General features: G+C 43.2%; 1 protein-coding gene across 1 annotated transcript in view; it reads right to left on the bottom strand.

The window, feature by feature from the left end:
- Window positions 1–747: 747 nt before the first annotated feature.
- Window positions 748–27378, bottom strand: part of ZNF143 (zinc finger protein 143) — a 76131-nt gene continuing 49500 nt past the window's right edge. Inside the window, exons 11-16 of the mRNA XM_037899788.2 lie at window positions 24278–24457; window positions 16987–17214; window positions 15287–15435; window positions 7866–8027; window positions 6490–6633; window positions 748–1606 (exon numbers count right to left, since the gene is read on the bottom strand). Coding sequence (XP_037755716.1) covers window positions 1523–1606; window positions 6490–6633; window positions 7866–8027; window positions 15287–15435; window positions 16987–17214; window positions 24278–24457 — 947 coding nt within the window. The 3' untranslated portion in view covers window positions 748–1522. The remainder of the gene's footprint in view (window positions 1607–6489; window positions 6634–7865; window positions 8028–15286; window positions 15436–16986; window positions 17215–24277; window positions 24458–27378) is intronic.

The following is a 27378-nucleotide window of genomic DNA, read 5'->3' as shown; positions in this document are numbered from 1 at the left end:
ACTTACTAGAGACTGACTACTCCTTTACAGCTTTATCCTGCAAGTGCTGACTGCCTTCTGTGAGATGAGAGTTGAGGGCACTTAGAACCTCATATGACCAGCTCTTTGAAGAGAATATTCATCTAAAACAAGCATAAATTCTTATCTTAAGACAAAGGTTCTTTTTTAGCATGTCTACTAACCAGACTAAATTAAAGGCACTTTTTGGTATATAAAAAGTTTAAAGGTTCCTTTTATTATCTCTTTCCAGATGCAACTACAATGAATCCTCTTTACAGAATGATGTATGATGAATAGTGGTGTACTTACAATACCAGGAATTAAATCTATTTCTAGTGACTTCTAGCCTGATTTTCTGAAGTTCTGAGCATCCATAAATCCCACGTAAATCAAGAGGAGCTGCAGGTGCTCAGCACCTTTGAACAATCAGACTGTAAATGCTTGTCTCTATATTATAACAAACATTTTTAAATTAAAAAATGTTTTATTATTGTCAGAGTTTACATTTTTGGTAGAATGTGTTAGCTAACCTGCCATCATAATCACTCTTGTAGTGTCTCAGAATTTTTTTAAATTAAAAATGTATACTAAATGTTTAATACACTATGGTAGCTGCTGGTCAAAATTAGTATACCACAGAATAAAATTCATGATAAACTCACTTTGGAACGATTTATACAAAGCAGTAAATAAATAATTTGCACTTCAGTCTCATTAAAAAGTAAAACAGTACTTCACACCACAGTATCATCCTATCTAGATAATATAAACTTGTTATCCTTTATTGCATCATAATTTGAAGATAACATTTTAAGATTAAGTAAAATATGTAAAGAAACAGAAAAATTAGATTTACTTCCTTTAATATTGAACAACCAAAGTTTCTCTTTTGTACATAATCCATTTTTAAGATAATATAATTAGCACTTCCAGCATTAACAGTCTGTATTTACAATGAATGAGCTGGACAGGGAATCTAAATATGGAGAATCTTCACATCTGTATGAAATGCAAATCAAAATGCAAAGATTTACAGTAGGCTCAACTCCAAGATTCTTCTATTTATGGGAGACAATTAAAAATGCTTTACTTTCTTTATTACCTGTAAGGGTTCCTGAAATGATTTTGGTATAATGTTTTAAACATTTGAAATCTTCAATAATGCCTTCATTATTTTGCACATCATATTAAAAATTCATTCCAATACTTCTACATCAGCGTTTGCTTTTTTGTAGACTGGTTGAAATCTGACGAAAGGATAATGAGGAAATTTACTATGTAATCCTAATTTCATATTCCTGGATATATAATGGGTTGAGAAGATGGTGCTGGTCTATTCCACGGGTCATGTACACAAAAGTTATGCACGTTTTAAAACGTTCTTCACTCTTGCATAAAATGTGTACAGAGTATAAATGAGCAGGAAAACATCAAAGTTTTTATGGATTGCAGCTGGCATGGATCTTTGTTGATTGAAAATAAAATATCATTTGCTCTATTGTTCTTGTAGCAGTGTTAGAAGTTAATCATCAATCCCTGGTGTTTCACCCTGTTGTATTCTGGAGGCTATTCTGATGGCTTCTTCCAAAGACTGCTGCTCTCCAAGCTGAAACAATGGTATGTGAAAAACATAAATTGATCAAAAACGTTGCATGAGATAGATCACTGTTTTCTTATGAGAGAAAGGGGGAAAAGCAAAAACTACACCAGTCAATCCTCCTTTCTGCAGTAATTGTGATAGCCAGTATGGTCACATTTTTCTGAATAATATGTACAGCAGTTATCTAATCAGTTATCAAAATGAAAATACACCCGAGGAATTAAGCTCAGTTTGCTGAATGGCCTTCAGAGTCTTGGTGCACTGCAAACAAAATTTCACCACATGCATTAGAGATAATCTTTCAACTTGGCAGATATTAAAAGAAACTGCTAAGATAAGGTTTTCAGCAAGCAAGGCAGGTGCTAAATAATCACCTATTAATACTCACAAGCCAAAATGTATGATACCACTTTTCTTTAAGTTTTCAGCATATAAACAAGACTTTGGGAAGAATGGCATATATATATATTTTTTAATACAAGTGGCAAAATTCAAGTTGATGGAATCAAAAAGTTGGAAAATAGTGATGACAGTGCTCAACACGGCAGCAGTTTAAAAAAAGAAGACTCTTGTGGCAGCAGCTACAGGACCTTCAGTATAACTGTATCACTGTTAGAAGCCATTCCATCAAACTCCGATTTTTTGTTGTTGGAAATGGTTCTCAAAGTATTCTATATCAGTGAACTCACGGCTGAAAAAGTAATCTTTAAATTGTACTAACCTGCCCATTAGCCATTACCAAGTTGCACAGAGGGTGAAGACAAAGTGAAGAGACAAGACAGACGACTAGATCTGGGAGGATAGTTCCCTAGTCCAAGTAAGTGTGTTTTTTATAGTCACCAGATGAGAAATTCTGGCCATACTGCAGTCAATGAGAGCAATGAGAGTCTCATTTGACTCCAACAGGACCAGGATTTCACCCTCGACATGTATCATTCTACTGGCCTCAACAATATTTAGATATCAATGGAACACATTTATTAGTATAGAGCAAACTACGGCCTGCGGGCCACATCCGACCCGCGGGACCATCCTGCCCGGCCCCTGAGCTCCCGGCCACAGAGGCTAGCCCCCGCACTCTGGCTCACTGCTCCTGCCAGGCAGCGCAGCGCGTGGCTGCGAGTTCCATCTGCTCTGAGCAGCATGATAAGGGGACGGGGAGTGGGGGGTTGGATAAGGGGCAGGGGGTGGTTGGATGGGGTGGAGGTTCTGGGAGGACGGTCAGGGGACGGGGGGGTTGGATAGGCATGGGACTCCCAGAGGGCCTGTCAGGGGTCGGGGCAGTCAGGGAGCGGGTGGGGGGGGGGGGTCCTGGGAGGGGGCGGTCAGGGAACAAGGAGCAGGGGGGAGTTGGATGGGACAGTGGTTCTGAGGGGGGCAGTCAGGGGGCAGGAAGTGGGAAGGGGCGGGGGCAAGGCTGTTTGGGGAGGCACAGCCTTCCCTACCCAGCCCTCCATACAATTTCGCAATCCTGATGTGGCCCTCGGGCCAAAAAGTTTGCCCGCCCTTGGTATAGAGGGATGGTGGAGGAATTGTTCTAAAGTGGTAACTATAGAATTTTCTACCTTTGCTATATATTTGAAACTTTTATTAATATAGATTTTCCTCTTCATCTAAAGACTATCAGAAATTATGTATTACTTTGATAAAGGCTATGAAATTAGTGAAAGTAAGATGTTCAGAAAGAACATGATACAACAGAAGAAATAAATGGATTTGCCTATAAAAAGGCCAGTAAATAAATACTACCAGAAGTCTGCAAACCTGACACTTTTGCCTCACAATGTGATAAATTTTCTTTTTCTCTGGCAGCACATGGTCAGTTTGTTACCTGGCGGGAGCTTAAATATGTACACACTCCTGAATCCTAATTAACTTTTGAATATTGCAGATTCAGAATATTTATTCCATCCAGTAAACATGGCATTGAGAGTGATTTTCACTGTATCCCAAATACTGGCAGTTTGGAATATCTGATAGACTATGTTCCTAAGAGACACTGGCAGGCTACTTATGCACTTTAATGTTCTTGATAAGCAGTTAAGGAAATCAGTAAGCCTGGGCATTGTTTCAAGTTTCTGTGTAGAAAGAAATAATATGTTTTCAGGTATGAAAGTGTTCAGTTAATCCTGCTTTCCATATGCCTTGCCAGTTCTAGAAATAGGAAAACTAACAAAATTTAGGAGATCATAGTATTATTATTCTCCAGTAAGTATTTAAGAGTAATTTTTCAAAACTAATTTACAGCATATGAGACATTTTATGGGGTACATTTTCAGCCCGGAATGTGGGAATTTAGACATGTAAATCCTATATTATATTCCTTTTTGGGGGGGTTGTTATACCTTAAATTTAAACTAGTTCCATCTAACTAGTATTACTGGAAATGTAAGTCTAGTATTCATTAAACAGGCTTTCCTAGACTGATTTGCCAGTGTATTTCAATTCTGACCCAGAGTGATAACTTCTGTGAGTGAAAGGACCATTTGTTTTCCTTGCCCATTCAATCACTGGACACTCTGCTGAGGGTGCCAAGATGAGCTAATTACACTATTGCTTTTTGTTATTTGTATAAGTAATTTCAGAGCGACCATTAAAATGCCCTCACATAGTACCCAATTTTAATCAATACCAATTTAGGCAAAATTAGAACCAATGTCCTAGAACTGAAAGGTCTGTAATTCATTACCATTCAAATTATGTTCCTTTCCTCATGAACCAAAGTGACAATGACATCCTCTCATACTCAGACCTCCAACGGAAATAAAAGGAAATAACCTGTAATAAGAGCTCTTTGAAAGCTGTATGCATCTGAGAACACAAAATATAGTTCTCATGGTTGTGTCACCTTATGAGTAATCGTGAGTTTGGAAGCTTTTAATTCTCTGTTAGCTTTATCAAATATATATAGTTTTGAGTGGTCAAAACACTTCTGAAGAGTTACTGATTGTGACCCAAGGAGCCTCTCAAATACCAATTGGCAGAGGGCACACCATACCATAGCTCTTATCAGGCCTGACACACTCATTGCCCCAACTCACTGTTGTCATAACTTGTATCTTTACCATGTAAGATGATGTCATATGCAAATTAGTCACATGCTGGTCCTTAATATTATTGTGTACGTACTGACAGTGTGTAAAGAATTATAGACGTGGGCTGGAAATTTGTTCCTAAAATGTGTTTGGTAGGTAGTGCCTGAGCCCAGCCCATCTTAGACAAAGGAACGTCGTTTCGCCCAGTTTGACCACGTCTCCAATGTAAATTAACCAAGGTGAGATCAAAGACAATGAAAAAGGCATTTACGTGTAAGGTAAACAAAGTCATCAGGTGAGCAATTGGCAGAAGATGACCACTTAACAAACATGACAGGGGATTGTGGCTGCACCACCAAGACGCCTTCCTGCCTCTTGAAACAAGGTCAATGAACTTTGGGAAGATATAAGCAGAAGCAAAAAGCCATCTTGTTATCCATCATAGGACGGAGACAAAGGGCCAGAGCTCTTGTAATCTGAGAAAGTTGGATCCTTCAACCAAGGGGGATGAAGTGTCTGGGAACTGACTCTAGATGAGGAACCTGCTTAAATAGAAATTTAAAAAGCTTTAGTCACTAAAAAGCGTGTTTTGTTTTGTTTTACTTGTAACCATCTCTGTGCCTTCTATTCTTACTTATTATCACTTAAATATCTGTTTTTTGTTAATAAACTTGTTCTTGTTTATTATGAAACCATCTCAGTGCTGTATATTAAACTGAAGAGTAAAATCTTCAGCCAAACTACCAGACTGATGTGCATGTTCTGTCTCTTTGGAGGCAATGACCATAATAACTTCTGTGAGGGACCAGTGAAGCTCTGGACACTACAAGGGGGATGGTTTTGGAGAGACTCGGGACTAGAAAGGCTGCTGGAGTAACCAGGCTGGTGGAAGCCAGGGTGAGCCCATTGTGCTGTGAGCAGGCTGCTGATGTCAGGGCTCTGAGCCAAAGCTGAGCAGTACAGAAGCACCCAGTGTTAAAGGCAGGTGGTAACACAACCCATTGCTGGTCTGGGTGATCCCCCAAAGCATCCCACTGATACACTCAGGTAAATATCACAAAATATATTCTGCACGAGCAACATAAAACTGGTGCATACTTATTCAGTATTTCCTTTCCATTCATTACTAATTACTAAAATATTTTTTACCGATATTTATCTTAATCTGGAGATTTTCAGGTACTTTCTCTTCCTTTTACCTCATCTACTTTTTGATACCTATTACTGAAATAACAAATACCCTTATTTTCTTCTGACTCTGCTTTTACCCAAACTGTACTTGTTACGTGGATAAAACAGAAGATGCGATTTCTGGGGATGTCAATCCTGCACAAATCTAGATACTGATTTCAATGGGTGGTTTCACTATTGGTATTCTGAGCCATAGATAACACAGAATCAGTCTGCCAGGGAAATCATTTCAATCCCTTTATCTAGTCCTGGCAATGTAAATTGGGGAGTTTGGAATTTCTGACCATCCCAAAATATAATCTTGAAGGATGGATAGCAGGGCTTCTCACTGAAGGCCTGTGCCTCTGGAACAGTCTCTCCCTCAATATACAGGAAAATGTATTAATATGGCACTTTTCCAAGTATGGCTCAATATGCCTCAGTATTTTTAACTAATTTTACAATTTGATAGGTGCTATTTTTATGTTTGAAAGAAGGAAATAAGGATGTTTGTTATTTCTGCATCCATGCTAGTATTTTTTATTTATTTATTTAAGTATGGGGCCAGACTGCCCTTTATTTTGGGGTGGGAGGGTGGAGATAAGTTTGTTAGTTATTTCATTAGGTGCCCAGAGACCATTGTACACAGGGCACACACTAAATAAAAATGCATTATTATCTTACCTGCACTGCAATTTGCGTTCCATTGGATGTAGCCAACAATGTAACAGGCCTGGTTTCTGTAGTCACTAAGTGATGCCCATGTTGCTGATGTCCCATTTCTGATGAGGCACTATGGAATGCTAAGTCTTGAGCCACTATAGCAACCTTTAAGGCAACAGAAAAAAAATCTGAAATTTAAAATTTGTTTCAATAATCTCAGTTGAATGTTAACTTCAGGGCCTATCTAGGACAATTTACTATTCTAACTTGATTCAACAATGCAATCTAAGAGACAGACAAATATGATCAACTTTTTTTTAAACCAACACCGCCATCATCATGTTCATGCTCTTCTTCAATCTTATCTGTCATGACCTCTCAAAAGATGCATCTGAAGAAATGGGGTTTTTACCCATGAAAGCTTATGCTCAAATAAATCTGTTAGTCTTTAAGGTGCCACCGGACTCCTTGTTGTTTTTGTGGATACAGACTAACATGGCTACCCCTGATTCTCAAAAGATGGATATCCTCAAGGATCAGAACTTAGAATTAAGGGAGATGCTATGAGCTAGTCATCAAATGTTACCTCTTTCAGTCCTGAGAAATAGAAGACTGAATTCACATTTAAATTTAACTCTCTCCTTTGGCAGCCTAATAAGGTACCACAGAAAAGCTCAAATTCTTTTATATTTTCAAAGTTTAAATAGAGAAGATTGCATAATTTGCACATGGGCTTAGAATATTTGCTTAATTTGTGATTTATAGATCCATAGTTCTATAATAATTAATAAATATTCTCATTTGCAAGCACACCTTTAAAACAGATATAATAGGGGATCATTTTACAACATCTGAATACATTCTGAAAAACAGGGATTATGGAATTTCATAACTAAATTTCTATATATCTTTCTGAAAAAAAAAATCTAATGTTTTGCAGATTAAAGGCAAAAAAGTGCAGCAAAATTTGCCAAAGTATTTTTTACTCTGCTTAAGGAAATGTTGTCCCTTAATGGGATTTGCAGGAGACAAAGAGCCAGGACTAGTTCTGGATTTTATTCCCAGCTTTGTCACGGGTTTGCAGTATGACTTGGGCATGTCACAACCTTTCTGTGCTTTATTTTATACATCTGTAAATTGGTTCTCTCATCACTAGGTCACAGGTTGTTTTGAGGTTCAACTAATTAATGTATATAAAACTCAGAGCCTTCCATGTAAGGCAGTACAGAACAACGCATTACCATGTTATTATGAGAGGAATGATATAGTCATGTATGGAAATCTTTGCTCTAATCAGATATGTTTGTGTGATGCAGATAATACTTCAAGTGTCTTTGTGTATATATTTAAAAATATCTCAGAAAAAAAAGACACAGGTATGCAGAAAAACATTTTACCTGCTGTCCTTCAGTGCCCTCTGCAGTTACCATTGCAACAGAATGTGTTCCTGCAGAAGAAATGACTGCATCATGGGCAGGGACTGTGATGGTGGTGCCATCTTGTGTTACCATAGTGATAGTATTTCCAATGGCCTGCATGTCAGCCTGAGATATGTTGACCTAAAACACAATGTAATTTTTGAATTAAAACAAATTTATTTTAATTGCTGATTGAGTCTTAAATGAGTTTTAACTTTGGGTCATATGGCAATGTGTTTTCAGACAACAATCCAAGATTTGTAAATGTTTCCAAATAAGAGTTTAAATAAAGACAACACAAACTTAAAATGTAACAGTGTTTATAAAATACTCTTCTGCCATCTGGTAGCACAATTTCTTTGTCAACAAACAACAAGCCAGAACTATCCTTAAGAAGGCAGCCAATTCTCAGTAACATTGAAGAATTTACTTTATCCAGCCATCACATTTAAGCGAAACTGGCTATAGACTCGAAAAGCCATCACCACTGTCCTGCTGTGCTTGTTCCTGCATTTCCTCCAAACTGCTTTTCTTCCCCAAGCCTTCTTGAACAAAGTGTCACCATCCCAGCTCTTTTACTGGTTGGAATCCATTATCCCACAATCTTTCAGACGCTTCCTAATTCATAATGCATGTTTACAGAAATAAAACTAAACTACAATGGATAGGTAGCAGCAGCATATATCCTCTTTCAGCCAGAGAACTGCTTAGAAGTTCTGTTTTAATTAGATCACGTCCAAATTAACCTCAGACATTACAAACTGTCCATGGAAGTGTCTTGCATAAGGAACAGTATAACTAAAAGTTTCACTAGAAGAGTTGGAGATGTGAACTCAACATAATACCATTTGTTTGGTCTTAATAGAAGCATCAAACATGCCTGCATTTTCATTTGGCTTAGAAAATGCTGGTAAAACATCACTGTAATTTTTCTTAAGAATTCAAAGACGTAGGTATTTATTTTATGTTCTCAGTCTCACATGCATTACCAAACAGAAAAGAAATCCAAAAATAAAAATCAAGTTGGGGTGTAAGAACAAGTGCAAAGAATTTCTGGATTAGGGCTGCCACACTCCTTCACCTTTGGTCATAAAAAAAAATACACTACAGTAATGGTCTCAAACACAACAACACTCAAACACCACTGATCTTTGCACTGGTCTACACTATGAGTTTAGGTCGAATTTAGCAGCGTTAGATTGATTTAACCCTGCACTCATCCACACGACGAAGCCATTTTTGTCGACTTAAAGGGCTCTTAAAATCGATTTCTGTACTCCTCCCCGATGAGAGGATTAGCAATGAAATTGACATCGCCGGGGTAGTGTGGACGCAATTCGACGGTATTGGCCTCCGGGAGCTATTCCAGAGTGCTCCATTGCACCACTCTGGACAGCACTTTCAACTCAGATACACTAGCCAGGTACACAGGAAAAGCACCAGGAACTTCTGAATTTCATTTCCTGTTTGGCCAGTGTGGCGAACTCATCAGCAGAGGTGACCATGCAGCCCCAGAATTGCAAAAGAGCTCCAGCATGCAGGGCCGCCCAGAGGATTCAGGGGGTCTGGGGTCTTCGGCGGTGGGGGGTCCTTCTGCTCTGGGTCTTCGGGGCACTTCGCTGAAGACATGGAGCAGAAGGACCCCCGCCGCCGAATTGCCGCCGAAGACCCGGAGCGGAAGAAGCGGCAGTGGGTCCTTCACTCTGGGTGTGTTTGGCGGCACTGAAGGACCTGTTGCCGAAGTGCTGCCAAAAATTCTCCTGGGGACCCCTGAAAACTCTCCTGGGGGCCCCTGTGGGGCCCGGAGCAAATTGCCCCACTTGCCCCACTCTCTGGGCGGCTCTGCCAGCATGGACCAAACAGGAGGTAGTGGATCTGATCGCTGTATGGGGAGACAAATCCATGCTATCAGAACTCCGTTCCAAAAGACGAAATGCCAAAATATTTGAAAAAAATTTCCAAGGGCATGATGGACAGAGACTATAACAGGGATCTGCAGCAGTGCCGCGTGAAAATTAAGGAGCTCTGGCAAGCCTACCAAAAAACCAAAGAGGCAGGGATCTTCCCTGATACTAGTCACGTGGTGGGAGGAGGGGTGAAGCGATCATCCCAGAGAATTGGGTGCGTGTGGGAGGGATTAGTTGGGTTTGTGCTGCACGTTAACCTGAAAACTGCAGCCCCTCCTTTTAAATGGCCAACCCAACGGGTGCTTGGTATGGGAAAGGAGGACACTGCTGTTTGAAACCATTCCCACATATTATGAAGGTTGAAGAAGCCGAAAGACTGTGGCTTACCATGGCTGCCTGCAAGCCGAATTCTGTTGCTCGGCCCTGTGTGTGTGATCTCTCACACCAAACTGGCAGACCCTCAATACAAGAGGCAAAATGCGACCTTGTACCAAAAGCACATGTGCTATGTAATGTTAACAGCTTGGTTCACCGTGAAAGAGTCTACCCATTGTTCTCTAAAAATGTGTCTTTTTAAATACTACTCTCCCTTTTTTTCCTCCCGCAGCTACAAATGTTTCAACGCTCCCCCATCATCTCTGTCCCAGAGGCTAGCGCAGATAAGAAGGCGAAAAAACTGCACTTGCGATGAAATGTTCCCTGAGCTCATGCAGTCCTCCCGCACTGAAAGAGCTCAGCAGAATGGGTGGAGGCAACCAAAGGCAGAGTCCAGGAAAGCAGAAAATGAATGTGAGGACAGGAGGGACGAGCAAGATGAGAGGTGGCGGCAACATGATGAGAGGAGGCAGAATGCAATGCTAAGGCTACTGGAGGATCAAACTAATATGCTCCAGTGTCTGGTGGAGCTGCAGGAAAGGCAGCAGGAGCAGAGACCACCGCTGCAGCCCCTGTGTAACTGCCTGCCCTCCTCCCCAAGTTCCATATCCTCCTCACCCAGACGCCCAAGAACATGGGGTGGCAGCTCCGGGCACCCAACCACTCCACCCCAGAGGACTGCCCAAGCAACAGAAGGCTGGCATTCAATAAGTTTTGAAGTGCAGTGTGGCCTTGTCCTTCCCTCCTTCCCCACCCCTCCCGGGCTACCTTGGCAGTTATCCCCCTATTTGTGTGATGAATTAATAAAGAATGCATGATTTTGAAACAACAACGACTTTATTGCCTCTGCCTGCGGTGATCGAAGAGAGGAGGGCGGTTGGCTTACAGGGAAATAGAGTGAACCAAGGGGGTGGGTTTTCATCAAGGAGAAACAAACAGAACTGTCACACTGTAGCCTGGCCAGTCATGAAACTGGTTTTCAAAACTTCTCTGATGCACAGCGTGCCCTGCTGTGCTCTTCTAATCGCTCTGGTGTCTGGCTGCGCGTAATCAGTGGCCAGGTGATTTGCCTCAACTTCCCACCCCGCCAAAAATGTCTCCCGCTTACTCTCACAGATATTGTGGAGCACACAGCAAGCAGCAATAACAATGGGAATATTGGTTTCGCTTAGGTCTAACCAAGTCAGTAAACTGCGCCAGCGCGCTTTTAAACATCCAAATGCACGTTCTACCACCATTCTGCACTTGCTCAGCCTATAGTCGAACAGCTCCTGACTACTGTCTAGGGTGCCTGTGTATGGCTTCATGAGCCATGGAATTAAGGGGTAGGCTGGGTCCTCAAGGATAACTATAGGCATTTCAACATCCCCAACAGTTATTTTCTGGTCTGGTCTGCAGTTATTTCCTGCAGCTATTCAAACAGACCAGAGTTCCTGAAGATGCGAGCATCATGTACGTTTCCCGGCCATCCCACGTTGATGTTGGTGAAAAATCCCTTGTGATCCACCAGTGCTTGCAGCACCATTGAAAAGTACCCGTTGCGGTTTATGTATTGGCTGCCAAGGTGGTCTGGTCCCAAGATAGGGATATGCGTTAGGGAATTCCATTGCAGCAAAGCCATCCACTATGACCTGCACTATGACCTGCACATTTCCCAAAGTCATTACCCCTGATTGATTATGATTAGGGTTGATTACCCCTGATTGATTATGATTATGATTGAAATGATTAGGGGTCTGGAACACATGACTTATGAGGAGAGGCTGAGGGAACTGGGATTGTTTAGTCTGCAGAAGAGAAGAATGAGGGGGGATTTGATAGCTGCTTTCAACTACCTGAGAGGTGGTTCCAGAGAGGATGGTTCTAGACTATTCTCAGTGGTAGAAGAGGACAGGACAAGGAGTAATGGTCTCAAGTTGCAGTGGGGGAGGTTTAGGTTGGATATTAGGAAAAACTTTTTCACTAGGAGGGTGGTGAAACACTGGAATGCGTTACCTAGGGAGGTGGTAGAATCTCCTTCCTTGGAAGTTTTTAAGGTCAGGCTTGACAAAGCCCTGGCTGGGATGATTTGATTGGGGATTGGTCCTGCTTTGAGCAGGGGGTTGGACTAGATGACCTCCTGAGGTCCCTTCCAACCCTGATATTCTATGTTTCTATGATTCTATGATAGCAGCAGCTCAGTGATTGTGTTGGCTACTTGGATCACAGCAGCCCCCACAGTAGATTCGCCCACTCCAAATTGATTCCCGACTGACCGGTAGCTGTCTGGCATTGCAAGCTTCCACAGGGCTATCGCCACTCGCTTGTGAACTGTGAGGGCTGCTCTCATCTTGGTATTCTGGCGCTTCAGGGCAGGGGAAAGCAAGTCACAAAGTTCCATGAAAGTGCCCTTATGCATGCGAAAGTTTTGCAGCCACTGGGAATCATCCTAGACCTGCAACACTATGCGGTCCCACCAGTCTGTGCTTGTTTCCCGGGCCCAGAATCGGTGTTCCATGGCATGAGCCTGCCTCATTGCCACCAGGATGTCCAAATTGCTGGGGACCGTACTTGGAGAGAAGTCTGTGTCCATGTCCTCATCACTCTCGTCACTGTGCTGCCGTCACCTTCTTGCCTGCTTTTGCAGGTCCTGATTCTGCACATACTGCAGGATAATGCGCGAGGTGTTACAATGCTCATAACTGCCGCGGTGATCTGAGTGGGCTCCATGCTTGCTGTGGCATGGCGTCTGCAGGAGAGCAGAGTTGCAGCAGAAGTGGTTGCTGACGATGGTAGTGAGGATGCACTCCGCCGACTTAATGCGCTTAGTGTGGATATATGCAATCGACTGTATAAAATCGATTTCTAAAAATTGACTTCTATAATATTGACCTAATTTCGTAGTGTAGACATACCTCCCCATCTGAATCAAAGGGTATTTTTCAGATCTAAATACATATATCAACTCCTTGCCCTGCTGAAATATAAAAAGCAAGGATTTTCCCAGATATGTCTTGGTGGTGGTGCAGGCCCCAAACAAGAAATAAACAGATGAACTTCTTATGGCAAGGTCCTCTCTCAACTAAGTTCCTTATTTACCACTTAAATGAAAACAAACTTTCTGCAGAGATCTTGTGCTGAGGGCAGTGCACTTCTTGTTCCCTCTTGGCAGTGACTGAAGACGGCTAGTGATGGGAACTGTCCAGCTGCACTAGAACTGGCAAGCCCCTGCATTCAGAGGAAAGATTCAGAAGGTCAGGGAGTCTGGACAGATATAGGTGAGTAAAGCCTGGATCTGTGAGATCATAACAGCTTATTAAGGAATTTCAGGAAGCCTCAGAAATCAGGCTCTATGCAAAGAAGTTCTTATTATGGGGTGTGTCTGTGGCAGTGGGGGTGAGCAAAATGAGCCTGCAAAGCTTCTAAGGCCTTCCAACCCTGAGAGAGGGAACTGATCAATTAAACAGTAATAAGTCACCAGGACCAAATGGCATTAACTTAAGAGTTCTGAAAGAACTCAGATATGAAATTGCAGAACTACTAACCGTGGTATGTAACCTCTCTCTTAAATCAGACTCTGTATCAGATGACTGCAGAGTAGTTAACGTAACATTTATTTTTTTTTAGAAGGCTCCAGACGCGATCCTGGCAATTACAGGGCAGTGAGCCTAACTTCAGTACCAGGCAAATTGGTTGAAACTATAGTAAAGAACAGAATTATCAGACATATAGATAAACACAATATCCTGGGGAAGAGTCAATACGGTTTTTGTAAAGGGAAAATGTGCCTCACAAGTATATTAGAATTGTTTGAGGGAGTCAGCAAGCATGTGGATAAGAGTGATCTAGTCAATATAGCATACTTGGACTTTCAGAAAGCCTTTGATAAGGTCTCTCCCCAAAGGCTCTTAAACAAAGTAAGCAGTCATGGTATAAGAGGGAAGATCCCCAGTAACTGGTTAAAAGAGAAAGGGATACGGACTAACACGGCTACCCCCGATACTTGGTTAAAAGACAGGAAACAAAGGGTAGGAATAAAGGGTCAGTTTTCACAGTGGAGAGAGAGAGGTAAATAGTGGGATCCCCAAAGATCTGTACTGGGACCTGTGCTGTTCAACAGATTCTGGAAAAAGGGATGAACTGGAAAAAGGGATGAACAGTGAGATGGAAAAACTTCCAGATGATACAAAGTTACTCAAGGTAGTTAAGTCCAAAGCTGACTGAGAAGAGTTGCAAAGGGATCTCACTAAATAAGGTGAATGGGCAACAAAATGGCAGATGAAATAAAATATTGGTAAATGCGAAGTATTGCACACTAGAAAACGTAATCCCAACTATACATACAAAATGATGGGTTCTAAATTAACTGTTACCATGCAAGAAAGAGATCTTGGGGTCACTATGGATAGTTCTCCGAATACATTTGTTCAACATGCAGTGGCAGTCAAAAAAGCAAACAGATTGTTAGGAACCATTAGGAAGACAGCAAATATCATAATGCTACTATATAAATCCATGAGACACCCAAACCTTGAATACTGTGTGCAGCTCTGACTGCCCCATCTCAAAAAGGACATATTAGAATTGGAAAAGGAATAACAAAAATGACTGGGGTATGGAACAGCTTCCATATGAGGAGAGATTAAAAAGACTGGGACTATTCATTTTGGGAAAAGAGATGACTACAGGTGGATAAAATCTTGAATGGTATGGAGAAAGTGAATAGGGAAGTGATTTTTGTAATCCCTTCACATAACACAGAAACTAACGGTCACCTGGTCAAATAATAGACAGCAGGTTTAAAACAGATGTAAGGAAGCATTTCTTCACACAATGCACATTCAACCTGTGGAATTTGTTGCTGTGGGATGCTGTGAAGGCCAAAAAGCCTTTGTATGCATACTCTACTCAGAACAAACAAACAAGGCCTAACCTGGGTATTCCAAAGGAAGCCCATTCCTAAACTTATATTTATTCTGACCCAGCTTTTGAAACCTGGCCCTAATACATACAAACATCCATTATTCAGGGATTTTAACTCTAATGTAAGTAAGCATAATGGAATATCTGAAGATAGATAACAGTTTTAATTCTGAATGTCCTCTTGTTAGCAAATTCTTTACTATGGTGAATACTTACATGCTGGGTCCCATCCTGGGAAATTAATGCAACTTGTTGACCCAGTCCTGACTGAGTAACTGTAGCAACTTGTGCGGAAACGACATCCTCCCCATCTACACCTGTCACATAGGTTATCTGGGAGCCTTTTAGAACATCTTCACCTTGATCTATTTCATAAAAGGAAAACAGGAGGATATGTTACATACTGCAAATACTAATAGTAATAAGAGTAAACCTAAAAACAGAAAAAGAAACTTTCTGGATAAAAAGTTTTAAATTCTGGGTTGTAACAAGGGGGAAGAGAGAGAGAGAGAGAGAGAGAGAAGGAAATGAAACTGATACTGAAATCATATCACAATGCCCCAAATGACTGTTTTACTAGGTCTGGGGCATACTTTTTAAATGGGGAATAATGCATATAAATCCTGTGCATTGAAAAGAAAATAGACATTTTGGTATTTAAGGCATATTTACTTAGTTTATAAGCAAAGAGAATATTAAAAAGGGTGACAAACAATACTGTGATTCATTTAATTAAACATTAACCTTTACATACTAAGGTTTGATGTAAACACAGTCGGCAGCCCATTAAAAAAAGTATTCATTAACGAACACACAACCTCAGAGAAGTAGAGTGGCATCATTGTGTGAGGACTGATATAACAGTATATTATCTTAACAAATGTTTAACCTTGGCAAATAGAAATCTTCCATTCTAATCTTTCCTTTGTAAGTAGCAATCAGAATGCGGCAATTTACTTAAGAGTGGTTTCACTGCAGTCTCCCATATACAAATAGTAAAACTGCTTTTCCAGTCAGGATAGATCACTTATTTACATCTACCCTGTATCCAACCTCAACACCAGCTAAAATAAGAATGTAAAAAATTATGTTTGTTTTCTTGCAATAAGAAAATGCATTTTTTCATACCCCAATCAGTCTGACCTTTTTACTCTGACTGGATTTAAGTGTCTAAAGTACTGTAAAGACCGTTTTCTAGATAGTGCTCCTACATATAGAAAAACTGCTTGCGAACAGTAAATGGACATCTTGTATGGGCTGTGCTGGGGGCAGATCCATAGAGAATAGCACTGTCGGCATCCTCAACTGCCCCACTACCCATAGGGCAGACCAGAAAGGCTGTTGTAACTTTAGGGCAGACCACTTTGGTCTCAGGAGTAGCTCAAAATCAAGAGGGTGCAAAGATAGTGTGAAGCCACTTTTTTCCCTCCCTTCTCCAGCACTGCGCCTTTAAGATCACAGCACAGACTTTCATGCATGGTGTTTTATATACTTAGAAGAATTCTTTAGGATGTAATATAAACATTTTGTCCATCCTCAGGCCTTCTTCAATATGATATTCATAGATGGTGTGATCTAGTGGTTAGAGCACAGGAAGGCTGTTTCTGTTTTATTCTCAGCTCTGCCACTGACTTGTTTTATGACCAAGTCAATTACTCTCTCAGTGCCCGTTTACTTATCTACCTACTGTGCCTCACACAAGTATTTTGAGGTTTACTTAGTGTTTGTAAAGCACTTTAGTACTCTCAGATAAAAGATGCTAGTTAGTGCAAAGTATTAATGAAGAAAATATCACACCTGTCTTTTAATTCCCCTGACTCTGTGGAATACTGATAGTCATAGGTGTGTGCTGGATGCAATCTTTTATTTTGCTACTATGGGAGGAAGATCAGAGACTAGGAACACCAAACACAAACCTGGAGGCGGCTCAAAGAAAGCTTCCTGCTCTTCTTCAATTGGCTCTGTGTCATTGTGCGCTGTTCGCTTGTGCATAGCAAGTGTGGAAATCTGCTTGTATGTTTTCCCACAGTGATTGCAGTTGTATGGTTTGGAATGAGTATGTACAACATGGTGTTTGTATAAACTGGAATATTCTGTGAAACGTTTGTCACAGCCAGGAACCGTGCAGACATAGGGCTTCTCACCTAAAGGGAAAGACAAAAGGGATTAAGAAAATTATAACCAGGATATGCAGGAAAACCCTGACAATAAATATCCTGCCACTTTCACAGATATTTAATGGCACAATTTTACTACCACCCAGGTCAGTCAGGCATTCTCCAGCTTCCTTCCCTAATGCAGCAACAATGGTCACAATGCAATCCATGACTGTCCTCTTTAATACCAATGTGCTGCCACAATAAGCTGGCCTTACCAGGCGATCTGAGGAGGCCATTCAGATCAAGAAGGACTATGCATGCTGGATCTCCTACTTTTCATGTGCCAGATATTCATACTAAAGATGAGGGCAGCTGCAATCTGCTCCACTATATGAAAACAACATATGGCCCTCCAAGCTCCTGGAAAGATGCCAGTACAGCCCTCCATTTGGCACAGTATTCACAATTCTGCCCTAACTCTTTACATTAGCTGCCCTTCTGACTTCACAGGAAGATCTACACTTATCCTCAAAGATTAAATGTTATTTGGTCTGGTAAGTTAGAGTTCCAAACCTCAGTCTCTTTAGCTCTACAGAAATTTTATGGGATTTATATATTAAAATGATTAAGGCTAAATAGAAATGACATTCTTCACGTAAAATCAATATAACACAAACTCAACCCCAAAAACCAGTTCAAGTAGTATACAAAATCTTCAACTCCAAGAGATTTATTCATCCCTGCTAACAATGAAAAACAGGAGGATACAAAAAATCATGGCTACAGGGCTGTAGGACCCTGCACATGGATGCAGTGTTACTTCTGCTGATTCATCCTAGCAGCTAGACCAAGTGGATCCTGTTAGGTCCAGAAGAGGAGGTTACTCACCTGTGCAGTAACTGAAGTTCTTCAAGATGAGTATCCCTGTGGTTGCTCCACTCCAGGTGTTGGTGCGCCCCTGCGCCTTCGCTCCAAGATTTTTACAGCAGTACTCACATGGGCCGCACATACGCAGTGCCTACTTAATTTGCCGACTGTCTCTCAATAGCGCGTGCGCGGCCCAGGCTCCTCAGTTCCTTTTCTACAACGGAGGCCGCTCCAAACTCCAAAGTAGAGGGGAGGAGGGCGGGTAGTGGAGCACCCAGGGACACTCATCTTGAAGAACGTCAGTTACTGCACAGGTGAGTAACCTCCTCTTCTTTGAGAGATGCCCCTGTGCTCCACTCCAGGTGGCTGAAAAGCAGTATCTCTTAAGGAGGTAGGGACTTCGGATCTGGTAAGAAAGCTGTAGACAGAACAGCTCGGCCCATTTGAATGTTGGTCTGGGGACCCTGAGAAAGAGTATAATGTTAAGCAAAGGTATGCTCTGAAGTCCAGGTGGCGGCTTTGCAAATATCTGTGAGGGGATTGTTACATAAGAATGCCAAAGACATTGGCACAGATCTGGGGGAGTGTGCTCTAACAGAAGTTGGAGGATTCATCTTCTTTAGTTTGTAGCATAACAGTCTGCTATCCAATTGAATATTCTCTGGGTAGAGATGGATTTACCTGTGGATTGTTCTGAAATTGAAATGAAAAGTTTAGGGGAAGCCCTAAAGGGCTTAGTCTTATCGAAATAAAAGGACAATGATCTGCACATGTCGAGTGTGTGCATTGCTGATTCAAAAGTGTTCGCATGCAATTTAGGAAAGAAAGTTGATAGACTGATAGGTTCATTGAAGTGGATGGCGCATCACGGATGTGAGGACCAAGTGCAGGTCACAGGGTTGAGTGGGTGGTCTAATGTCCGGCTATAGCGTCTGGAGACCCTTGAGGAACCGCTTTGTGATGGGGTGGGTAAAGTAAGTAGTGTCTCCAGTCTTATTGTGAAACGCCGTAACTGCTGCTAAATGTACCTTTATGGAGCTAAAGGAGAGCCCAGATTGTCTTTTAGAACTTAAACTGTCTAGCATTAGTGAAAGAGGGGTGGAAGCACAAGCTGTTTGCTTGGTGGAGCACCAGTGAGTGAACCTCGTCCATTTATGGAGATAGTAGAACAAAATCCACACATACCCCTATGTAACAGTACTCTTTGTACCTGTTCAGAGCAGTCTAGTTCCTCATTAGAGAACCACTGAGGAGCCATGCTTTGAGGTGCAGAATCGTTACGCTGGTGTGGTGTAGTTGACCCCTGTGTTGTGGTAATAGGTTCGGGGCGGGGGGGGGGGGGGGGGAGTGGAATCGGCAGACAAACCGACATCTCATTAAAAATAGGTACCATGACTGTCTGGGCCATGTAGGGGCTATTAGTATGACCCTGACCCTCTCCGCTCGTATTTTTTGTAATACCCTGTGAAGAAGTGGTATCAGGGAGAATGCGTATAGGAAATTGTCACTCCATTTGATGATGAATGCGTCTCCCCCTGAGTGCTTTCCTAGGCCCACTCTGGAATAGAATTCCGGGCATTTCTTGTTGGTCGTGGTTGCAAAGAGATCCAGTTGCGGGTAGCCCCGTATTTTGAATATGTTGTGTAGGATAGTATCGTTTATCTCCCATTCATGATCTGCGGGAAAAGATCTGCTGAGCTCGTCCGCAGTGGTGTTTAGTAAACCAGATATGTAGGAGGCTGAAATTTGGATACTGTGTTGAAGGCACCAGTTCCAAAGTTTCATAGCCTCCATGCAGAGTGAGTGGGATCGAGCTCCCCCTTGTCTGTTTATATAAACATGCAGACGATGTTGTCGGTCATGAGCATGATATGTTGGTTCTGGATGTATGGGAGAAATTGGAGGCAGGCGTTGTGGACCGCCTGGAGCTCTAAAGGATTTATGTGTAGTGAGGCTTCTCTAGGGGACCAGAGTCCCTGAGTGGTGTGGTGTGCCATGTGTGCTCCCCAGCTCGTGAGGGAAGCATCCATGGTAATTATAACGGAGGGGGACTCCTGCACGAATGGGACTCCAGAGCAGAGGTTGTGTGGACAAGTCCACCATGTGAGTGAGTCCTTGACTTTGGTAGGTATGGATAGAAGTATGTTTAGGCTGTGCACATTCGGTCTGTAGACAGTGGTCATCCAACTCTGCAGGCATTGCATGTAGAGGCACGCATTCTTGACCACAGAAGTGCAAGAGGCCAGATGGCTGAGAAGTTGCACACGGTCCCGAACAGTGACTTGTGGGCTGTCTTGCAACTTGGCAACAAGATTCTTTATGGTACTGAATCCGTCGGATGGGAGATTATGCAAATCCGGTTACGAAATCAAGATGAGTGCCTATGAACTCTAGTCGTTGAGTAGGAGTTAATGCGGATTTGTTTTTGTTTATTTGTAGGCCAAGACCCTGGAAGCAGTTGATGGTCATCTGCATGGCTTGGAAGGCCTCCTCAAGAGTCTGCACCTTCAGCCGTCAATCGTCCAGGTAAGAAAAAATTAGGACTCCTTTTTTCGGTTGTTGTGCTCTTGCCACTGTGAGAATCTTGGAAAAAGACACGGGGTGCTGTTGAGAGGCCAAAGGGCAGAACCTAGTGATTTGAGCCCATGACAAATCTGAGAAAACGCCTGTGGGCAGGGTGTATAGTTTCATGAAAATAAGCATCCTGCAGGTCAAGGGCTGAAAACCAATCTTCCTACTCCAGTGCTGGAATTATGGTTGTGAGGGTAACCATTTTGAATTTTTTCTTTTTCGACGAACTTGTTGAGTCACTTGAGGTTGAGAATGGGTCACCATCCTCCACTTTTCTTTTCTGTCAAAAATTAGTGGGAATAAAAACCCTTTCCCCTGTACTGATTGGGCACTGTCTCCACTGCTCCTATTTGTGGAAGATCTTGCACCTCTTGGTAGAACAAGTGGTCCTAAAGAAGGACGGGGTGGAAGGTGGGTGGGGGGTATGGACAGGAAAGGGATGGAATAGCCCAATCGGATGACTTCTAGGGCCCATCTGTCCATATCTCGCCAGTTGTGGTAGAATGGAAGCAAACGGTGACCAAAAGGTTGGATGAGAAGTATAAGTGCTGGAGTGGGTGGGAGGTCTTCTATACCCTCGACCAAGGCTTCAAATCTGCTTATTAGGTGGAGGGAGTTGGGACGGTGCCAATGGTGTGGGGCATCGTCGTTGATGCCTGGGTCTCTGGGAATGTTGTTTCTGGTGGTTGTATGGCCTCTGTTGTTGTATGTAGGCCATGTATCATGTGCGTTGGGTAAGGCTAATACCTGTATTGTCTTCTTCTAGTTGCTATTGTATGGATGCCTAGGGATCTGAGCGTCCCTCTGGAATCCTTCATGGTGTGCAGCACCTCGTTGGTTTTTGCTGAAAACAACTTCTCGCCATTGAAGGGGAGATTCCCCATGGTGTTTTGTATCTCGCGTGGGAAAGAAGAAGAGGTAAACCATGAAGCTTGACGCATCACTACGGCCGTCGTGGTGGACCTGGAAGCTGTGTCTGCAGCATCGAGGGCAGCCTGCAATGCTGTGCGGGAAATAATTTGTCCTTCAGAGGCTACTGCTATGAATTGTTGTCTCTTGTCCTCTGAGATGTCATTAATAAAGTCCATGAGTTTCCCGTAATTTCTGTGATCATATTTGGCCAGTAGGGCCGTGTAGTTTGGCACTCTAAATTATAGCATGGATGAAGCATAAACTTTGCGGCCGAGTAGGTCCATTCTTTTGCTATCATCAGATGGAGTGGACCGAAAATGCTGCTGTTTGTTCAATTGGTTGGCTGCTTCTACTACCAGTGAATTTGGTGCTGAGTGCATGAAAAGGAATTCTGAGCCCCTGGAGGGAACATAGAATTTCCGGACTGCCCTTTTGTAGGTAGGGTGTATGGTGGCTGGGGTTTGCCAGATATTCCTGACAAGGTCCATAATGGCTCCATTACTAGGTAGGGCGATCTTGGAGGAGGTCAAAGGTTGTAATAGGTCGATTAGCTCATGCTGAGTCTGACACCTCCTCCAGAGTGATCTTGAGCTCATTAGCCACTCTTTTGAAGAGGTCCTGAACATGAGTAAAATCATCTGCTGTTGTTGAGAGTGGGGGCATAATAGCCCTTGTCCGGTGAGGTGGAAGAATTATTATTATTTAGGAGAGGATTCAGGTGCCTCCTCGTCTGCATGCACCATTGCTGGTTGCTCCCATCCGTCCATCACAGAAGCGTGCATGAGTACAGGAGGAGATCTAGTGTCGCCTCTGCATGGGCTGTGCCGGCTACTGTGGTGCCTGCTGTAGGACCCCCATGGGTTCCAGTAATGCCATTGTCTGGGGAAGGGCATGGGTGGTCCCATCCACAGGTGTCCATACCAGGGTTGTAAGACCCTAGAATATGAGGACCTCAGTCTCCTTAGTCCTATGCTAGCAGGAGTGTGAATGAGAGTGGAATGGTGTGGTGAAAAAAACTCCCTCCACTTCATCATCCTTATCACTAGAAAAGTGAGAGGAAACAGGGAACAGCTGTCGGTGCCATGCCGACAGTTCCAGTGAGAGATCGTTACCAAGTAACGGGGAATCTGGAGTTGGCGAAATTAGCAAATCGCTGGAATGAATAAATTGTGGTGCAGAGGTAGAAGGAGCCGAAATATATTGTGCTGGGTGCAGCGGCGGTGCCGCACGGTCGGCCAGTGCCGATTGGTGCGGCGCCATATGCGGAGTCATAGGTGGTTGAGGTGTCGGTGCTGGGACAGCAACTGTACTTCTGTGTGGCACGGGCAGCCTCAGCTGAGTTGGCACCGAGTCCTTTGCAGCGCTTTGCGGTGCCGTATTAGAAGAGGCAGGCAACTTTAAGCCCATAGCCTTGGCACCGAAACGGTGCACACCAGCAGCAGCTGGGGTACATACGGTGCCAGAGATCCCCGGAGTATTGTATGTGCTGAGCCGTGTTCGGCACTGACGAGACAGACCTGGTAGGAGACCATTTGGATGCTGGCTGGTCTCTGTGAGGTGATGAAGCTGGCCAGTTTTTTGTTGTTTTCTTGTCCTTAGTGGACTTAGGAGGGCTGTGTCTTGAGTAGGACTCTTGATCTGGGTCAAAGGCAGGTCTGAGGGACTTCATTAGAATTAACTTGAGCCTCAGGTCTCTATCCTTTCATGCCCTAGCCTTCAGTTTACTGAAGTGGGCACATTTTGGGGGGATGTGGGACTCCCCCAAACAGCAAACACATTGAAAATGGCCATCAGAGATAGGGATGGCCTCTCTGCACATAGTGCATCTCTTAAAACCTGGCGAGCCAGGCTCAGTATAAACTGTCTAACTGACAGACAAAACTGGGAAGGAATTTTTTTATTTTATTTTTTTAAGAGAAGAAGGGAGAAATGTAACTTATCTGACTAAAAAAAGCTAGGTAAACTGTATAAACAACTAACTATCTTAAGCAAAAAATAATTGAGCGAGACTGCTGAGCTCCGTCTCAGGCCACAGATGGTAGAGAAGGAACTGAGGAGCCCGGGCCGCGTACACGCTATTGAGGTGCAGTTGGCGCATGAGGTAGGCACCGCGCGTGCGTGGCCCGCGTGAGTGCTGCTGTAAAAATCTCCAAGTGAAGGCGCAGAGGTGCACCAACACCTGGAGTGGAGCACCCGCAGGGACATCTCTCGAAGAGCAGCAGAAGATTTTGATTCTTTCCACAAAGGAGGGGGAACTAAGGGCAGGGACAGAGTACCCCAAGAGAGAAAAATTCTAGGAACAGCCAACATCAGGCTGAGGTTTGTGCTTTACATTACTTAACAATAAAGGTGAAACTTGGGGACTAAGGGTTTGATCCAAAGCCCTTTAAAGTCTTTCCATTGTCTTCAAATGGCTTTGGATTAGGCCCTAGGTACAACTGTATTGAGAGCAGGATGAGAAAGTCACACCTCCTCTTAAGCAGAAGTTTGGTCATTTGGTGGTGTCTCCTAGGGCAAACAAGTCAATCCAGGGGTCCCCCATTGATGGAATAATGGCTCCATGATAGACCCTACAGTGACCATTTGTGGCTGGTCAAAGGAGAGAAAAGGGTTAAATAAAGTAACAAAAACCATGACACATCACTATAAAAAACTTTCTACCCCAGTTCTGATGTGCAGCAACAACTGGTCCACCAAGGAGAAAAATCACAGCAGCTAAAAAGGAAATTGCTCTTCAAACAAAATGTCACTCACGTACCTGTATGTATTCTCACATGGTTCTTGTAATTGGTTGCACTGGCAAATGCTCTCCCACATCCTGGTTCTGTACAGTAATAGGGTCTTTCACCAGTATGTGTCCTGATGTGAACTTTTCTAATATTGGATGTTGTGAATGACCTTCCACAGCCTTCAAAGGGACATTTGAATGGTCTTTCACCTGGAACAAATATAGAAATGTATATAGGTAAAGTTATAAACCACTACAAAAATAAGTAACTGGATTGAGATTAAATTTAGGATTCTGAAGTGCCTGATTAATGATTTTTCATGCATTTCTTAGATCATATTTTAGCCCAGTCTTACTGTGAAAGAAAACCTCACATAGAAAACATTTCAAGACAGATCAACTGGTGCAAGAAAAGAATGGTTACTTCCCATCCAGTAACTGTGGTTTTTCAAGATACTGTAATCAGGGTGGATCCCGCTGTTGGTTCACACGTGCCTTATGCATGCAGAGCTGGAATTTCTTTGAACAACAGTGTCCTTTGGGACAATGCATATATCCTGTGCCACCTCATGTTCCCATACAAGGGCATAAAGGGCAGGAGAGCCATCAGCCTCTATCAGTTCCCCCACAATTCAAAGCCAATGTTGCGGAGGACTCTGAAAACCAGGGATGTAAGGTAAGTTATGGGATCCACACTGACTACTACATCTCAAAGAGCCACAATTACTGTCGGTATTCTTTTTAGAGAATGTGTCAGTGTCCTCTGGATGGTGGGAATGAGGAGTTCCAGTTACATTAGTCGAACAATGACTGTAGTACTGCCTCCTGAACTTGGCATCTGCCCTGGCTGCCATGTCAAGGCAATAATGTTTAACAAAAACAAAACAAAACAGTGGGTTGCTCCACATTGCAGCCATACAGATCTCAGAAACTGGAATGTTCCTGAAGCAGGTGGTAGATTCAGGCTATGCCCTAGTGCAGTAGTTCTCAAACAGGGCTCCGGAGCCTCGAGCAGGTTTCAGGTGGGCCTCCAAGCAGGGCCAACATTAGACGTACTGAGGCCCAGGGCAGAAAGCCTAAGTCTCACTGCACGGGGCTGAAGCCCAGGTCCCTGAGGCCTGCCACCCAGGGTTGAAGATGAAGCCTGAGCAATGTAGTTTCATGGGGGCCCCTGTGGATTGGGGCCCCAGGCAATTGCTCAATTGCTACCCCCTAATGCCGCGCTGTCTTTTATATGTAGAAAACCAGTTATTGTGGCACAGGTGGGCCGTGGAATTTTTATAGCATGTTTTCTCAGAAAGAGAAAGGTTGAGAACCGCTGCCCTAGTGGAGTGTGCGTCAGTGAGGCCTGCCAACCAGTTGACAGCAAGTGGAAATGCACTTTGAAATCCACTTGGAGATTCTCTGTGATCAGATGGTTTGGCCCTTAAATGGGCTGGAAATGGCCACTAAGAGGTGGGAAGACAGCTGGGAAGTATTGGTCTTTTAAGGCCCTGGCAACATCCAGAATGTGCTTCAGGAAGAAGACTAGCAAGGCAATTGATTGGTTCAGGTGAAGGATTGAGACTAACTTAAGGATAAACCTGGGATGTGGTCTCAACACCACCTTGTCCCTACAGAATGATGTGTAGGCCACACAACCCATGAGGGCTTGGAGGCTCTCTGACTCTCTGGGGTTGAAGTGACGGCAACCAGAAAGAACACCCTGATGGCACAGTGTACTGAGTAATCCAACAGTGGTTAAAAGGGTGGTTTTGTGAGTTGCAGGAGGATGACAGAGATTCCACAAAGGAGTAGGGTCTCTAACTGGAGGGTAGGCATGAAGGAGGCCTTTAAGGAATTTCAATACCTTCGGATGCGAGAAAATAGACTGTGATTTTACCAAGGTGTACATACTGATATTGCTGGTAGGTGGACTTTGAAAGAGTTAAATGTCCAGCCTGTTTTAGTAGCTATGTATAGTCAAGGAACTTTGGTATCTGTACCTCTACTGGGTCCATATTATTTTAGAATACCCATATGGAAAATCTTTTCCATTAGGAGGAAGTAAATCTTCCTGCTACAAGGTTTCGTGCTTTGGATGAGAATTTTCTTAACCTTCAGAGACCAGTCTCTTGTCAGCAGTGCTCACCCAGCCAATATCCAAGCCATCACTGCAACCACTGCAGATCTGTGTGCAAGTTCCGATCTTGATTCTAAGATATTATGTCCAGACAGGCTCAGAGGAATGGGGAGGCTACATGGACATCTGTATCTTGTTTGACAGCCAAAACTGCCTTAGCCAGTCAGGGGCTATCAGGATAACCGCAAATTTGTCTCACCTGATCTTGGATATTATCCTGGGGATTAGGGGAATCAGTGGAAAAGCATATAGCATCCCTCAAGACCACCAAAAGGAAGAAAAAGCAGCTGTAATGAGCCAAGACTCTCACCTTCTCTTAAGCAGAAGTTTGGTCATTTGGTGTTGTCTTCTGTGTCAAACCAGTTTATTGCGGGGGTCCCCCATTGATGGAATAATGACACCATGATAGACCCTACAGTGACCATTTGTGGCTGGTCACTGCATGCCTGGTTAAGAAGTCTGCCAGATCATTGCCGACCCTGGATAGGTATATAGCAAACAAGGTAATCTTGTGTTGGGGACACAACATTCAGAGTCAGATGGCTTCCTGGCAGAAATGGGATGATCAGGCACCTCATTGTTTGGTATGTATATAGTGCATAGTGGACATGTTGTCAGTTAGGATTTGCATTGTGGTGTTCTGCAAAACAGGCAGGAATGCTCTACAGGCTAGTCTGATAGCTCTCAGCTCCAGGACATTCATATATAAAATTTACGTCACCCAGAGACCATGTCTCTTGCACCTGCAAATGGCTCACGTGGGCACCCAGGCTGTTCCTGCAGTGTATGTGGCAAGTGTCAGCTGGGAAGGGAACAAAGAAGGGAACCCCTTTCCACATGTTCACTGGGTCTTAGCACCAAGGGATCTCTTGTAGGACCTGAGGCAGGACAGTGGCCCTCCTGTTCATGTGATGCCTGGAGAGGGAGTACATGGACCTCAGCCACAGTTATAATGGTTGGCGGTGAAGACTGGCAAACAGTGTCATCTACATGCACACAAACCTGTGGC

Source organism: Chelonia mydas, chromosome 6 (assembly GCF_015237465.2).
Source record: "Chelonia mydas isolate rCheMyd1 chromosome 6, rCheMyd1.pri.v2, whole genome shotgun sequence".
Lineage (NCBI taxonomy): Eukaryota > Metazoa > Chordata > Testudines > Cheloniidae > Chelonia > Chelonia mydas.
This window is presented reverse-complemented; position numbering and strand designations above follow the sequence as displayed.